General features: G+C 41.6%; 4 protein-coding genes across 4 annotated transcripts; 3 read left to right on the plus strand and 1 right to left on the minus strand.

Moving 5' to 3' along the window:
* Positions 1 to 1,972: 1,972 nt before the first annotated feature.
* LOC110594525 (histone H2A type 1-B/E) lies at positions 1,973 to 2,368 on the plus strand. The gene has a single exon (XM_021706690.1). The coding sequence runs from the start codon at positions 1,973 to 1,975 to the stop codon at positions 2,363 to 2,365; it is 393 nt and encodes a 130-aa protein (XP_021562365.1). The 3' UTR covers positions 2,366 to 2,368.
* Positions 2,369 to 3,199: 831 nt separating this feature from the next.
* On the plus strand, positions 3,200 to 8,356 carry LOC103276083 (histone H3.1-like). The gene is made up of 2 exons (XM_008073504.1): positions 3,200 to 3,528; positions 7,980 to 8,356. The coding sequence occupies exons 1-2, from the start codon at positions 3,200 to 3,202 to the stop codon at positions 8,308 to 8,310; spliced, it is 660 nt and encodes a 219-aa protein (XP_008071695.1). The 3' UTR covers positions 8,311 to 8,356.
* Positions 8,357 to 12,571: 4,215 nt separating this feature from the next.
* LOC103276082 (histone H4) lies at positions 12,572 to 12,935 on the minus strand. The gene has a single exon (XM_008073503.1). It carries the CDS (start codon positions 12,933 to 12,935, stop codon positions 12,624 to 12,626), a length of 312 nt encoding a protein of 103 aa, XP_008071694.1. The 3' UTR covers positions 12,572 to 12,623.
* A 3,697-nt stretch (positions 12,936 to 16,632) lies between these two features.
* Positions 16,633 to 17,304, plus strand: LOC103276086 (histone H1.1). Its single transcript, XM_008073507.1, has one exon. It carries the CDS (start codon positions 16,633 to 16,635, stop codon positions 17,302 to 17,304), a length of 672 nt encoding a protein of 223 aa, XP_008071698.1.

The following is a 17,304-nucleotide window of genomic DNA, read 5'->3' on the forward strand; positions in this document are numbered from 1 at the left end:
GCATACAAATTAATTTGATCATAGTTTTACATGACACAGGAGCCTTTAGAAAGAAAATCTAAACTTACAGGGGAAATTATTTTTATGCTTAGGTTCAACAATATAGACGGCTGTGTCGAAATGTGATTAAACAAAAACAATACAATCTAATGTTAATAGACTGAGTGGGGAAACCCAGCAAGGACTGTCTACATTCTTCTTGGCTTCACTGAGCATGCATTCCTTCCTTCTGGTGTGGGGCAAGACACTCAGGAAAGGGGATGTTAATGCCCTAAAGAGAAACAAGGTAGATTAGAGTAATATTTTTAGGTTTGATGGCAGGATTTGGGGAAAAGGGGTTCTGATTACTATGACTTGCCTTGGGGAAGAGCAATTTTAGTTTCTATAACTAGCCTCTGGTGAGAATATGACTGAGAGACAAGAGGGCAGAAGGTCAGAGAAAAACTTTTGCTTTTGAGGCTGCTCCAGTGTTCTTCATTTTTAATCCCAACAATATTAAGTTAATGTTTTCTAGTACATATTCACCACTCATACTTATGATTCAGTGTTATGAAAGAGTTCAGGAAATGCCACCCCAAAATATGTGACTTTGGTATGCTGATTACTGGAAACATAGGGCACTAGAGGGAAAAACAAATGTATGTTGGGATTTTCTCTGAACTCCCCTTACCTGCGTATGGACAGATCCTCCTAAAGGAATTCAGTTGTCAGAAATTCCCTCCCTGGAAAAATCTCATTAGCAAGGTAAGATTAACTATATCAGGACAGGAGATTGGAGGTCAAAACCACACTGACAGGCTTTGTCACAGGCTGTCACCTATCCTTAGAGGGCCCATTCATTTTTTTCCTTCAAATCATTTACTCTCCCCTAAGTTGCCTATATCCCTCCTCTCTCCCCTATGATGATAGTATATAAGCATCCAGATTTCACTGCATTTTTAGCTATTAACTTTTCTGCGATGCTTCCACACAGGTAATAAATTTGCATACCTTTTCACCTGTTGATATGCCTGCTTTCAATTTATTTCATAGACCCAGTTATCTAACTCACAGAAGATAGAAAAACCTCACTTCCCTACCGTGATCAGCTCTATAAGCCAGAGGGGTACAGTGAAGAATGATGGGGAGTTTTCAGAAATAACTAGAATCCTATTTGATGTAGCCAAATGAGGAAAGAGCAAAGAGAAGGTTGAGACTGGAACTGGTGGATAATGAAAAAGACTTCTAACTAAGAGTCCTTGGTCTCATTAACTCAGTGTTATTTGGGGCAAGAGAAATAAATATTCGGGGTCTATCAGTTCTCAAGTCTCTAAAATTAGGACAGCACTCTACATACTTTCAAGGTAATCTGAAAGCCTTATACACAAGATATAAGTGAAACGCAAGATTTGCTGTCCTAGGTAAAAGACTCATCATCCAGTCCTCAGCCTGTTTTCATTGTTTAGGTAGTTTAAGTAATGTTGGGCGACAATAGAGATTAATTTGTTCTTTTTCACCCTCATATCTATTGAGGAATTTAAAAATTTAAAACAACGCCTGGTACAGTTACCTTTTAAATACTATCTATGTAGAAATTGCTCCGAATCCATTCCTTTCTAAAATGAATCACAATCCCAGAAAAGAACCAAAGGTCAAAAGTCAGAATAATGAGGAAAAACATCCGCATTTGTATTTAAGAGTAGCATTTTGAGAAAATTAAATTGATTCAATTATTACCAGTATTCAAGTTAAAGGCTCATCAAGACGTTATTAGTGATTGGATTATACTTAAAGCATACACCAGATGGAAAGGCTGTATGTAAATGAGGGATGCGAATTCTGATTTCCCATTGGGCACTTTCCATTAGCCAATGGGAGACTACCCCACAGGCTACCTCCGGTCAGTATAAATACTTCTGTGCCTTCCCTTCTAGTGTACTGAAGTCTCGTTTTTCTGAGGTTCTTTTTTGTTTTGTTTTGCGCCTCAGTTGGAATGTCGGGTCGTGGGAAACAAGGCGGTAAGGCTCGTGCCAAAGCCAAGACCAGATCTTCTCGAGCCGGTCTCCAATTTCCCGTGGGCCGTGTGCACCGTCTGCTGCGCAAAGGCAATTATTCCGAGCGGGTTGGGGCTGGCGCGCCGGTGTACCTGGCGGCGGTGCTGGAGTACCTGACCGCCGAAATCCTGGAGCTGGCGGGCAACGCGGCCCGTGACAACAAAAAGACGCGCATCATCCCGCGTCACCTGCAGCTGGCCATCCGCAATGATGAGGAGCTCAATAAGCTGCTGGGACGCGTGACCATCGCTCAGGGCGGCGTCCTTCCTAATATTCAGGCCGTGCTGCTGCCCAAGAAAACCGAGAGCCACCACAAGGCCAAGGGCAAGTAAAGGGTTAACTGCGCTACTCTTTGGATTTTCAGTGACGGCCTAAAAACAAAGGCTCTTTTCAGAGCCACCCACTGCTTTCATTAAATGAGCTGTCGTGCTTTGAATTTTTTCTGTCCTTCTTAACTTTCTTATTGGAAGTTGATGAGATGGTGGTAATTCTAGTGGATCCCCCTACAGAAATCTAGCCCCACAATAGCCTTTGTAGGATAGGAACTTTGGCTTTGTGTGAAGCTTGAAAAAGAGAAGTATAACTGAAAGCATTGGAATTTTTAAAAGTAAGCATTTTATAATATTTAACAACGGTTACAGCAAAAACATATAGCAAATGAGTACGTTGCTTACACTTGACATTTTAACACTTTGTCTTTTGCACTTACCTTCCAAAGAAATTTTTCCTAATTCCCCGCAATACCAGTGCCACACCCTAAAAATAATCATTTTAAATGCAGCACATGGGTAAATTTCTTTATTAGACTCTGAATTGCTCAATTCTTTTTCAAAAAAAAAAAAAATGTATTGGAGATCTCCGCATTGCTTTACGTGGTTACCTTGCTTTAGTATGAATTTAGGAAGACTGCAGTGTCCGTTTTTCGTCTATAGTGGTTATAGAAGTGAAAGGGTTAATACAATGACGTCAGAGCAGCTATTGGGTTTTTTTCACCAACCCGAAAGTCACTCCTTAATCGGCAGGCTCGTAGCTGGACCAATCCGAAAACGGCGCGGGAACTTTTGAATGTTCTTGGACCCAATAGTTGGTGGTATGACTCTATAAAAGAAGGGTGGCTTTACTTTCTGCTTCAGTCTCTCCGGAGGCGTACAACCCAGTTCTTTGCTATGGCTCGTACTAAGCAGACAGCTCGCAAATCCACAGGCGGTAAGGCTCCGCGGAAGCAGCTGGCCACCAAGGCGGCGCGTAAGAGCGCCCCGGCCACCGGCGGCGTGAAGAAGCCCCACCGCTACCGGCCCGGCACCGTGGCCCTGCGCGAGATCCGCCGCTACCAGAAGTCCACCGAGCTGCTGATCCGCAAACTGCCGTTCCAGCGCCTGGTGCGCGAGATCGCGCAGGACTTCAAGACCGACCTGCGCTTCCAGAGCTCGGCCGTGATGGCGCTGCAGGAGGCCTGCGAGGCCTACCTGGTGGGGCTCTTCGAGGACACTAACCTGTGCGCCATCCACGCTAAGCGCGTCACTATCATGCCCAAGGATATCCAGCTCGCTCGCCGCATACGCGGTGAGAGAGCGTAAATGTAAACAATCTTTAGATCTTATTTTGTAGATAACCCAAAGGCTCTTTTCAGAGCCACTCACTTGTTCCGCCAAAAGTAGCTGTAATAACACGTCTGTTTACTGTTTTGTCTTTGTAACATCCGTAATGAGAGCAAATTACTTGAAAGCCAATAATTTGACTCCTATGACTCAGTAAACGCACATGGTTGGTATTCTCAATTACACAGGACATGTTTTTGACTGAGGTCCCGTCGTGGAGTTAACGGAAAAGGGAAGGCATAAGCGAACTAACGCTCAACCGGTTAGTTTTCCATGATGAGCATTTTTAAATCTATACAGCTCCTTAAGTACAAGGAAAAGCTTGGCAAATTGTCCCTGCTGCTTAGGAAGCTTTTTGGTAGGCTAGGGTCCAAACGTTTTTTTGAAACTGCGTGCTTAGAATGCTTTCTTCACCTTAATAGGTGTTCAAATAGATTTTCTTAAGGATTTTTTCTTAGTTTTACCTTAAACTCATAAATTGTGATTTCGGGATCTAGTTACGTGCATATTTTCTTCGTAGTTACCCACTTTTAAATCAGACCATAATTTAATCTCTTACATGATTAGTTATAAGTGGCCTTGCTTGTGCATATTTTACTTGGTTGCGTTGCTTCGTGTCCTCTAGGAGTACCATTGCATACCACACATTTTTTTCATTTAACAGTTCTTGCCTGTGGTATCTATTAAAATCTAGGACTTACAAGTTTTACCATTTTTCTTTTGTTGATCTTGCTTTTATGGTTTCTGGAGGTTGTGGATTGAGTGCTGGGAGAAAGGCAATTGGGATGGGAATAGTGTGCGTGTAAGAAAAAAATATTTACTTGAAATTTAAATTTTTGTATTTTGTATAATGATTGTGACTATTTTTTATCATATAGCTTTCACATATAAAAACAAATTTAAGAACTACACAGAATGCTGAACATGACAAACACTAATTTCAAAACCTTGCTTCACATTCTTCATTATACCACATTTCTTACACTTAGCATTCTTCTTTGCCTACATCTAAAATTCTGAAATCATCTAGACAACTGTCAACAACAAAAAACACATATGCAGAAGTTTACATATGCATTTTGTAGATTACTTGAATTTATTCGTGTTCCAATGTTTTAATAAGGCAATTTTTGGCTTACAAAATATTTCCATTTTTTTTAAACGATGAAGACCATTTATCTGTGTGTTTTACATTTCATTTTTCTCAATTCTAGTACAAGCAACTCTGTCACGGCTTAAGGATTATTTTGAAAGGAACTTCAAAACAGGAAGTGCAAGAAGGACATCTATTACAAGTAGAACTTTGTTAAAGTTACCAAAGTGACTTTGCCACCAAGCTCTGGGGCCCAACTGAAAACAAATATTATGATTTTTCTAGCATAGGTGTGCTGGATCTGATGTACAGTGCTTGACTTTTTTCCATTTATATTTTCTTTCTCTGTAGAAAAAAAAGGCAGGTACAGGGTCTGATAGTATCACACTAAAAATGAATTGTCTGAGGATCAGATGGAACAGAGCAGTGGTACAATCCAGTTGTTCTCTCCCTTTTCCCTTTTCCTTCCCTGCCCCCACAGCAGCAGAATAAGGATCTTGCTTTGTCTTTATATACTAGAGGAATTCAACAGAACAACTGTCCAGTGTCTCGAAGAAAAAGGTTATCAACATTTCATAATTCATGACACTGTTAATTTCACTATGGGAGGAAAGTGGAAGCTGGGACAGCAGAGTAGACTTTGGATGGTAATTTACCCATGTTCAAATCCTAGCATTATTATACCATATACTGTGTTATATTAGAAACATCGAGTCGTTCATCATCAGAAAAATGAGAGTAATATTTACATTATAAGGCTGTTATTTGGATATTAGTCCATTTCTGTATATAGCATTATACAAATAATTTTTCTAAGCTGTGCATTATTTTTACCTTATATTGTAGAATTTAAAAATTTGAAATATCTCAAATTTTCTATTTGGTAAACTCCTCTTTATTTGACATTACTTAGTTGCATAGATTATGTTCTATTAAAAATAATATTTTAGCAGATTTTTCAAAATCAACAATGGAAGAATTTCTTTTTTGTCAAAGAAACTGGAAAGTAGTGCCAAAATTTTAATATAATTGCATTAAGAATCCATGACTTTGCATTATAGGAGTGATTAAGGTGTGGTTAGAGACAAAAAGTGCTAATATTTGCAGAATATGCCATCCAAAAATTATACTGTGGCATAATAATTATTTTGCGGGATACCTCAAAAACAGCAATAGAAATAGGGCTTTCTAATCTTCCCCTTTTTTCCTGAAAACAGGAGATAAAAAGTTCCATGTCAAAGATGACCTCCCTTACCCTGAGAGAAGAAATATTCTCTAATACCAAGTCATAGATAATTCTGCACAAATACAACATGTGAGAGTTATATAGAAATACACCTTTTAAAAATAATTCTTATTTTTCTGTAACTTCCCCATACTGTTTAGTTACTTTTCCACAATTGCCTCTCTTCACTTTATTAAATATAACAGCAATTACACTTTGCCATTTATTTGGGTCTTTTTCTGTTTCTTTTTATTTATTTTTTTATTTTACTTGTTGTTGACTTAAAACTGGGGGTCTTCATTTTTTTTATGAAGGCTTTCCTATCCTGTAAAAATTATATTAAATGTATTTACATGCTTTTGTCCTGTGAATCTGTTTTATGCCAAATTAATTATTGGGTTCAGCTGGAGACCTTGGTAGTATAAAGGTAAAGTTTTACCTCGCCACAATGCACAGATTGTATTCATTTAATGTTGATTGTTGCAAAGTCATCAGTTATACTGTGTTTTTCTTCCTCAATTATCAGGAACTGATGTTATACTATTGTCTGACATTTACAGGTAATGATGTTAGAGTCTAGGATCAGTTTTGGTTTGTTAGAGACTTGGGTGAAAACACCAAGATCCTCAGAAAAGAAGAAACATATCGACATCAGCATAGATTTTTCAGTTAAAAATTTAGTAGTAGCCCTTCTAGTTTTTCCACTAGAGGTGATTTACTACTTTATGTGTGTTTTAGGGGAGATTTAACACAACAATGAGTGATCTGTATAAAGCTTTGAACTGCACTTCATGTCTGACTATAGAAAAACATAAAGGTGGTGACTGTCAATGCACCTTAGGAAAGGGAACAAAATAATATTTTAGGCAATCGTGTTTAAACATGTCATATGTGAAAAAAAAAGAATGTGTCAACATCTTGCACTTTATTACGTGCTGTGATTTAAAAAACAATCCTAATATTTGTTGACAGAGTAAAAGCCTGAACACGAGAGCCCAGAGCAATATCCCAATTCCAGGAAGTAATATCATCTATAAATAAACCATATTTATGTAATTTTTAAAATACAATCTCTGTTCTCATGCTTTGGCTACACTAGCTAATCTAAATTTTTACAAAAGTCACATGGGGATAATTATCATTATTTCCAGTTTCACAGATGAAAAAGGGTCACACAGTTAACAATCATCCCCCTCTGAAAGAAAAAGTACAGGGTGTAGGGGCAGCAAAACTTCATCTGTCCATCTTCTTAGGGCTCTGGCTGGGCCCCGCAAATTAAATTGACATAAAGTAGATTAACAGGAGAAAGGCATGCAAATTTATTTAACACAAGTTTAACGTGGCACAGGAACCCTCATAAAGAAATAAAGACTCAAAGAAGCAGTTAGAATCAGTTACTTATATATTGAATTGGACAGACTATAGTAGACTGAGAAAATGTGCTAATGTAAAAGAGCTTGAGCTAGAGTATGTTATTGTATAAAGTAGTGACAAGGAAGTGCTATTTCAACAAGATTTGTTTGTACAGAATTCTCTTGGCCTCAACTTTCCATCTTTGATAAGAATGTTGCGCTTTTTTTTTTTCTCCCTCGCTTAGGAAGTACATCTTTCATATGGTAGTTTCATCCACTGTTTTGGGGAAACGAAATGAAGGTCAGAATAATTTTTTTTGCGCAAGCTGTTTTTTTAGGTGCCTTCGAGGTAGTCAGTATTCCAAAGCGATACGCTTTTAAATCCTTAAAATTATTTCACGTGTAAAAACATAAGCCCTTATTAAAATTTCCATTCGGTGGCATAGCTTCAAATACTGTGGTCAACGTGAGGGAAAAAATGATCGGATTAAAAAGCGAAACTATTTCCTGTCTTCTCTCTCACCCTTAGTTTCCAGGTCTCTCCGCCTAGAGAAGGGCGGAGCTGAGGTTGCATCAGCAACGCATCATAAGCCGCTCCCGCCTTCAGTTCTCAATAAGGTCCGACAGCATCGTATAATTACCCGCGTTGTACTTTCCGTTTTCATTCTCTGGATTCAGAGCTTCGGGACTTCTAGCTATGTCTGGTCGTGGCAAAGGTGGCAAAGGACTAGGTAAGGGGGGCGCCAAGCGCCACCGGAAAGTCCTGCGCGACAACATCCAGGGCATCACCAAGCCCGCCATCCGGCGCCTGGCCCGCCGCGGCGGAGTCAAGCGCATCTCCGGCCTCATCTACGAGGAGACCCGCGGGGTGCTCAAGGTGTTCCTGGAGAACGTGATCCGGGACGCCGTCACCTACACGGAGCACGCCAAACGCAAGACCGTCACGGCCATGGACGTGGTCTACGCGCTCAAGCGCCAGGGCCGCACTCTTTACGGCTTTGGGGGCTAAGTTTCATTTTCTTCCCCCGCCCCGGTCTTCTTCAATGGCCCTTTTTAGGGCCGCCCCACTTCCTCTCAGAAAGAGCTGTACTGTATTCGTAACATTGAGCGGGTCGGAGTCAGCGCCTCATTCTTGACACTGGTCTTACTAAAGTCTGTCTTGTCAGCGTGTGCGCCTTATACGCTTTTATACTACGATATCTGCGTACTATGCCGCTCGCTGCTCACAAGGCAGGCCGATACTGCCTTTAAGACGCCGGGTATTTATTGCCAGCCTCCGCTCCCTCAGCAATGTGTGCTACCGGCTCAACTCCACTTGAAGTCTGGGCGCCTTCCCCAGTGGTCCTGGGTTTAAAGGTAGTTTGGCATTGCTAATTGCTATTTTCAGGCTGGGATCTCCTAATCGGGATGCCCAAGCAGATTTTGTAAATCACTTTGGAGACTAAGGGAGTCCTTAATAATTAAGGATTCAATTCTTTACCCTATTTCTGAGTCCCGTGACAAGGCCTAATTTTGAAGTAGCTAAAAGGCTACTCTGAAATAGGTGGCTTTCTTGCGTCTTTCCTATATGTGCCTGAAAATCCAGGATTAATTATTTTTTATTATGAAAATTTTGAGCTGTACTGCTTGACTAGGAAAATTGAAGTTAGGTGCTCGAATTGAGAAGTCAACCAACTGAATAGTCAGCATTTTTTGATTTAATACTTGAGAAATATATTGATAACTGCTTTAGAGTGTATATATATATTAAAAGTTTGCTTGGTTACTTTGCTAACAGTCCTGTCCTTTAATCCTGTAGAAAAATACTGAGTAGGCAGTTGATTGAGTTCGGGTGAAAGGTTTGGGCTGGAAATTTGGAAATTATCAGTATATAAATGGTGAGACTAGATGAGATGGCTAAAAATGGACATAAATTAGTGTAGCATTTTTTGTAATAGTAAATGAGTGGAAACAGTAAAGTTTAATTAGAAGGAAAGGTATGATCTATATCCATGAAATGGAATACTACACAGCTCTAGTAAACAACTGGAGAAGCTGTACTCCAGTGTGTATACTCTGGTGTGCTTTGGCTCAGTTCTTAGACTCCTCTTTTTTTGGTGATTTCATTTATTCTCACCACTTACATGCTCTGTGTTCTAGGTGTAAATTCCAGGTTAGCTTATAGCAATGCCAAAGCTTGTGATAATGGCAGCTTCCAGCCAATGTTTCTCATACCCAGTGATTGTTTTTTAGATGGTGGTCTTAATCACTTCAAATTCTATTAGTTTTCTTTCACTCATTTCAGACTTCACAAGGAAATATATAATTTAAGAAAAATATTGTTTACAATCACAAATAATATTCCTGGCCTTCCCCCTAATCTCTGGACTCTCATGTATACCTGCATATTTGACATAACTATTTGAAGATCTAATGTGCATCTCAAACTTGTCCAAAGTAAATGTCTTGACACATAAGCACCACCAGATCTGTTCTCTGATATTCCTCATCTCAATACATGAAACTCCATTTTTCCAGCAGCTTGGGCTAGGCACTTTTTAAACCCTCTGTGACCTTAGTTCCTTACAACTTCATCCTATCCACTCTTTCTATACTCAGAATCAATCAGAATACCTTTCACTACTTCCCTTGCTACTTCTCTAGGACAAGCTACCATCACCTTTTGTCTGGATAACCACAGTGATCCTTGACAAGTCTTCTTTCATTCTTAATCTCCCACCCCCACATTTTTTTTTTTTTTTTGTCAGTAGCAAGGTGATCTTTTGAAAGCATCATGTCTAGTATTTACTCAAAACATTCTTGTGGCTTTCCACCATCCTCACAATAAAAACCTTATCACAGCCTACAAGTAAGGCGAATTCTTCGTTTACCTGACTTTGAGGGGTTTCTAAGGGTATAGGACTTTCAGAGCTAAAACTTAGAAAGTCCTTGGCCAACCAGCATGAGTTAGTTCACCTATCTAGAAGGCCCTACTAGATCTGGCTCCTGACTAGTCTCTGACCTTATTCTCTATCACTTTTTTTCCCCCTACACTGACCTCCTTGCTGTTTCTAAAATAGGTCATATATTTCAAGCATGAGAGCATTGGTACTTATATTTCTTATCCTGGATGGCTTTAGATCTCATTTCATTCAGGCCTCTGTTCAAATACCTGCTTCTGAAACAGACCTCCCCGACCACCCTTTGTAAAATAATTCCCTGTTCTGCTTTGTTTACCATTTGAGCACATATATATGTGCATGTATGTGTGTGTATAAAATCTTCCAACCTATAGTAATATATATTTTAAATTTTTAATCGCTGTCTCCACCAACTAAAATATAATTTTTATAAGTAGGAACTGTTTTGTCCCTGAAGCAATCCTAGTACCTAGAACACAGCTGATATCTAATGGGTAGTTTATGGAGGTTTGTTGAATTGATGCATAAATGAATCTGCTACACAAGTCCCCAGACCTCCCCAACAGATCCACCAGAGTGCTAATACAATTAATTCTTCATCTCCAAACCCTTGACAGGTCACTTCCTGAAGCAACCAGCATGACAATTTCTCTCTAGATCTGAGGGATGACAGGAGGTTGCAAATTAAGCAGCATTATCTTGTTCTGAACAAAGATGGCATGAGTGTTAGGACTAAGGAAGGCCCAGGGTAGTTGTGGGTATGCCTAAAATAGGTGTTATCTGTCAGCAATGCTATGAAGGCCTGGCAGACTGTAATAGAAGTTAGTAATAGCCAGTGGTATAATAAGCATAATTCTTCTACAGGAATTGTGTCCACACATCTGTCTACAGTGACTGGTCATCAAGAGAGGAAATGCTAATTTGCTCATTTATGTACCATAATATCTACAACAATTCTCCCACATTACATGAGGCCATTAATAACCAGCTAAGAATACCAGCTAAGGAAGACAAAACATGAACACCCTCCCTACCAGGACTGTATTTGCTCCTCTGACTTCAGTTTCTCAAACCAGGATGCAGTTACAAATTATCTTTATTTTCAGTTTTAAATTAATCCATGCTGAGTTCTTTTGTCATTCTCCAAGAAAACCTAGGTGATAATTATCAAGTGAAAAACGAGACCCAGAAATCAAGGTGAGAAAGCCATCACTGAGGCTAACATACAGAGGACGAAATCAGTCCTGCAAAGAGCCTTACGACAGAAGCATTTGTTAATATCTATTCAGATAAGACTAAGATACTGTCCTATTAGCCAACCTTAAATGACTTCACATCTCTTTTCCAGCAGAGTTCTGAAGCCTTATGTACTACTGGAGCACATGATTGGATGTGATGGATAGGAACATACTTTAAAAATCAGTGTCCACAACGACTGAGTAGTTAAAGCCCACACGCAAGTGTAACACAGGAGCCCTTTCACAGACCACCACCTACCCTTGCCAACCTCAGCTCCTGCTTTTCCCTCTATCTATATAAGCAACTTTATTGAGACTTATCTTACATGCCCTAAAATTTACTCACTTTAAGTGTACAGTTAAATCATTAAATTTGTATGTTTATCTAGTTGTACAGCCATCACCACAACCTAATTTTAGAACATGTCCATCAGTCAAATTTCCATTACTCTGTGAAGAATGTAAAAAGTATGGCTAACTACTGAGGGCTCTACACACTGGAAAAGAGAGGCGCCGTTTCTCCCTAAAAAGAGTCATCTCCTGAATCGTGTCCTGGGTATTTGGGGTCTGAACACGGCTCACTTTCACTTCATTTTTAACGAAGACAAACCACATTGGAGGTTACAATTTCAGTTTTGTTCTCAGTACGTGGCCGAGGGACATTTAGATGTTTCTGACTCTAGTTAATAATCCGTAATAAATACATAATCTTAAGAATTTCTTGAAAACAGAATTTTGACATTTCTAAAAAAGCTTTTTACCGCTTTCCCCTTCCCGGCATCTCGGCCAACGGCTGGCCGCAGGGAAAATTAGCTAATCAGTTCTGATTGGTCGACAGGAACGGACAGGGATCACTGATTGGGCAGTACTTCTCTTTGTTCTGGAAACCGCTGCATGTTTAGTCATTTTCCACTTATTTTTCTATCATTGCTCCCCTCCAGACATCAAGCAAGCGTGGGGCAGAAAAAAAGCAAAAGGAAGTTAACTCTTACCTGAGCGAGGCACATGAATACGAACGTTAATAACTGAGTCTTGCCTTTAATTCCTGCATCCTTTCCGTAGGACGTTATCAGATTGCACAGTAAGCTGCTTGGCTCAGTTATACAGCTCTTCTTTTGAATACTTAGGCGGCCCTGAAAAGGGCCTTTGGTTCAGAAATGCAAGCGGTAGTGAAATGAGAAACCTTAGCCGCCAAAGCCGTAAAGGGTGCGCCCTTGGCGCTTGAGCGCGTAAACTACGTCCATGGCTGTGACCGTCTTGCGCTTGGCGTGTTCTGTGTAGGTGACGGCGTCCCGAATCACATTTTCCAGGAACACTTTGAGCACCCCACGGGTCTCCTCGTATATCAAACCGGAGATCCGCTTGACCCCGCCACGCCGAGCCAGTCGACGAATGGCTGGCTTAGTGATTCCCTGTATATTGTCACGTAACACCTTACGGTGACGCTTGGCGCCCCCCTTCCCCAAACCCTTCCCTCCCTTACCGCGTCCAGACATGGCCTCCAAGAAGTGAACCAACAGCAAGTGAGAGAAAAAAGGAGAACCTGATCCTTATATATCTACTTCCTCTCCTCCCAACCCCCAGCAGACATAGAGAATGGAAAGCGCGGAGACGGGAAATGTGACGCTCTCAGACTCCTCCTCTCTTGAGCCCGCCTCCAAGCCCCAGGAATGCGCGGGTTGAGAGAGGAGGCGGGGTTGGGGGCGGGTGACCAGTGGCCTTTGCTTTCTCTACTGAACGGCTTTGTTTTGCTTGGGGGAACGAGGTTTAATACCGATTCCAAAAACACTGAGTATAAGCCAACGTTATTTCCACAATAGGCTTGAAATCTTGGTAATCGTAAAACTAAGTTTGACAAGCCAGGTTTTGTTTTACTTTTTCATCTTTAACAAATCACGTTCTGTTCCTGTTCGTATGGCTCACAATTGGATGTCCAAGACGCCATGTTTAATGCCCCTGAAATGCTGACTCATTGTCGTCAGCGGCGGGCATATTAGATAAAAGAGTGATTTAGACGTGTCTTCCATGACTTCTAAGTGGGAGGTTTCATTGATGAAGAGTGCTTCTTACAGCCACTTTGCTTGAAAAAGTGGTGGCTCTGAAAAGAGCCTTTATTTTGGCTTGAGTGTCAAAGGCAGGTAATATAATCATGCCCGCTCTCCGCGGATGCGACGGGCCAGCTGAATGTCCTTGGGCATGATAGTGACTCGTTTGGCGTGAATGGCGCACAGATTAGTGTCCTCAAAAAGACCCACCAGGTAGGCTTCGCACGCCTCCTGTAGCGCCATCACGGCCGAACTCTGGAAGCGCAGATCGGTCTTGAAGTCCTGCGCAATTTCGCGCACTAGCCGCTGGAAAGGAAGTTTACGGATCAACAGTTCAGTGGACTTCTGGTAGCGGCGGATCTCGCGCAGGGCCACGGTGCCGGGGCGGTAGCGGTGGGGTTTCTTCACGCCGCCAGTGGCAGGAGCACTCTTTCGAGCAGCCTTGGTGGCCAGCTGCTTGCGCGGCGCCTTCCCACCAGTGGACTTCCGAGCGGTTTGTTTGGTGCGAGCCATGACAACCAACAACCACGACACCGTGCAGTTGTGCAAAGAAGACCAAAACAAGTCTGGCTAATATTTATAGTACATAAAGTGTAATGATTGGATGACTAAAAAAAAAAAAAACAAAAAACCAAGTATGATATGAATCCTCTGATTGGTTCATCTTTAAACTGTCCATCAAGAGTGCAGTCTCATTGGCTACTATATTCTGTCTGGAGCTTTTTTTTTTTTTTTTTTTTTTTTTTTTAAGGTGAGGCGGGTCTGACTTTGTTCTTCAGGCTGATCTCATAGTCATGGGCTCACAGGAGTTTCCCGCGTTAACTTCCAGCATAGGTACGATTACAGGCGAACGCCATTGAACCCGCCTTAGATTTTTTTAAAACTTTGTCTTCCACGCTTATTTTTATAATCTGAAAGCAATGGGTTGATTAAGCATGTTTGTCTTTCCAGGAAACTAAAGACATTGGTAACGAAACCCAAATCTCTGTAACTTTCAGTTATTGGGAGAAAAAAAAAGAATATTCCCCATTTTCTTAGTTGACTAAGGAACTTTATCGAATTCTACAACGTATAATCTCAAGGAAAGCAAAATTATACTGCCGCTCATAGAAACACTTTTGTAATGAGATATCTTTTCGTTAAGTGTTTATACTCTTTTGAAAACTACAATTGCAGCTCTGAAGCTCTTGTTTTCTAAAGCCTAGATCATACTTTGCCAGGCACAAAATGGCGGTTCTCCAGCACCGCCGCCCGGTACGAGCTGCCTGGAGTAGTACCTCCTAAGGGGCAGGCGTTCGACTTAGCCAAGGAAAAACTGAAATACAGAACTCAAACTCACTTAAGCCTCGCCAACAGCTAGTCTGATAGTTTTAATTCTCGGGACAGTAAAGTGGTGACTGTGATCTCTTTTATACTAACAGAAGGTAGGCCAGATTCTAACTTTTGATTGGTTTAATTCGTATTCTTGAGAAGCCATTAAGAAAGCAGAGTTAGCATCCTTTATTTGCATGGAACTTTCCCATTTTATTTGAAGCCACAGTTTAACCCAATAAAACCAAAGGGGGCAGAAAGCGTTATTTGAATAAGAAACTATAGAAACCTCTCCTGAATCAGAAAGTTCGGAGCATCTTCTCTTTACAACTTTCTTTTTCCAGATGCTTCGTTAATTATATTAAGAAAGGTTTATGTCTTTCAGAGACGGTTTACTTACAAAAAACTTCCAGTTTTGTATACTTGTGTTATATAATTAACTAGCCTTCAAACTAAGATGCATAGTTTTGCTTCTAGCTGTTCTCTTCCAAATTATTTATCCGAAGTTCCTTGATGCATTTGAAAACAGCTTCTCAATAAGGTGGGAGGTAGGAAAATGGTGAAGATGGACACAATACGTGTTTGGGACCATTACATTCTTTAGTTGGCACAGTGTTTGTAGGGAATGGAGGAAAGCTCGGATTATCTAGCACTGTGCGAACTTATTTGAAAACTGCAACAGCGCGGCGGGAATGAGATGTCATTGCCTCACTCTCCAGAGCGTTAAACAGCTACCCAGAATAGGAATGTGGAAGTGTCGGTTAAATGGTATTTTATTCTCCCGTTAGTTAACCGTCTCTGATTCTCAATGTGAAACTGTGGTAGCGGGTTGGTGCTCTTAAATGCCCTTTACGTCCATAAACAGGTTAAAGGTAGCTGTTGCCATAAAAATCTTACCCCCGCAGTATGCCCTCTTCACACTAAGGGGAACCAATTCCCCCAGCCCAGTGCCTGTCACGGAACCGTTTCGTTTGGCCAGCGTTTATTTAACGCCTTTCATAGGCTTGGTTGTGAGCCCTGTACATCTTTGCTGAATAAAATAATGAGTTGGTCATGCATGGTACGCTATTTGCATGTTAACTTGTAAACTTAGTGCCCATTTGGGGTATATTGTATGAATGAAAGGGAATTGGAAATTTATGAAGTGTATTAAACTGGGAAATGTAATTGCAGAAATTGCTTGCATACTGTTTTCCACACATGCAGTTTGTGTGTTGTGTTGCTAGTGAATTCTGGTGTTTTCTACCATTCATTCACCATAATATATGAAAGGTATTCACCAAATGTATCGCTCTAAAATGTTTCCAGAAAATATAGTGGCATTGAAGGCCTAAAATCCGCACTTTCCTCTTTCCTTCCCTATTTGAGACACGATCTTTTACATTTCTTGCAAATTCGAAATGACCATCCCTGACAGTGCATCCTCAATTAGTCTCGGGTAAAGCTCCTTGGATTTTTATATGGTTGCCTCATTTACAAACCAATTCCTCACACCTTTCGCCCCTCAAAAAAGAGCTGCTTTTTGAGAGAGAAGTAGCACCTTCTGATATAGTCCTGGGTAGCAGAGCCTGCCTACAATTTCCATCTCTAGGAGGCGACGCGGGCGGCTTTTTGTGTTTGCCTGAATGTAAGGATGCAGGACTGTAGGTCCTAGAGGCTCCCAACTGCATTGCGTGACAGGGCATAGACCCTGGCGGCGTAGGGGGCGCTAGGGAAAGAGGGGCGGGCACTGGCGGGCACCAATCACCGCTCAGCCCCGCCCTATAAATACGCCGCACGGGGGCCTTTTTGCGTCCTCCAGCCTAGCTGGTTTACTTCGTGTGGATCTGCAGCTTCCATGTCTGAGATGGCGCCGTCCGCTACTGCCGCTTCTGCTGTTCCCGAGAAGCCTTCAGCTGGCAAGAAAGCGAGGAAAGCTGTGAGGGCTGCAGTCGCCGCCCGGAAAAAACCCGCTGGCCCTTCAGTGTCGGAGCTGATCGTGCAAGCCGTTTCTTCCTCCAAGGAGCGTAGCGGCGTATCCTTGGCAGCCCTCAAGAAGGCCCTGGCGGCGACTGGCTACGATGTGGAGAAGAACAACAGCCGCATCAAGCTGGGCCTTAAGAGCCTGGTGAGCAAGGGCACACTGGTACAGACGAAGGGCACTGGCGCGTCCGGCTCCTTCAAGCTCAATAAGAAAGCAAGCTCTCTTCAAGCTTCAAGCTCTGCGGAAGCTAAAACCAACACCTCAAAGGTGGCAGCAAAAAACAAGGCAACGGGCGCCTCTAAGCCGCCCAAAAAGGCCACGGGAGCTACTGTTAAAAAGAGTGTCAATACTCCGAAGAAGGCTAAAAAGCCTGCCGTAGCAAAGAAGTCCTCCAAGAGTCCTAAGAAGCCTAAGGCTGCAAAGCTCAAGAAAGTAGCCAAAAGCCCTGCTAAACCTAAGGCTGTAAAACCCAAAGCGGCCAAGGTGAAGGTGACTAAGCCAAAAACTGCCGCCAAACCCAAGAAGGCAGCACCCAAGAAAAAGTAA

This window comes from Carlito syrichta, unplaced genomic scaffold (assembly GCF_000164805.1).
Source record: "Carlito syrichta isolate Samal-C Ts95f unplaced genomic scaffold, Tarsius_syrichta-2.0.1 Scaffold315921, whole genome shotgun sequence".
Lineage (NCBI taxonomy): Eukaryota > Metazoa > Chordata > Mammalia > Primates > Tarsiidae > Carlito > Carlito syrichta.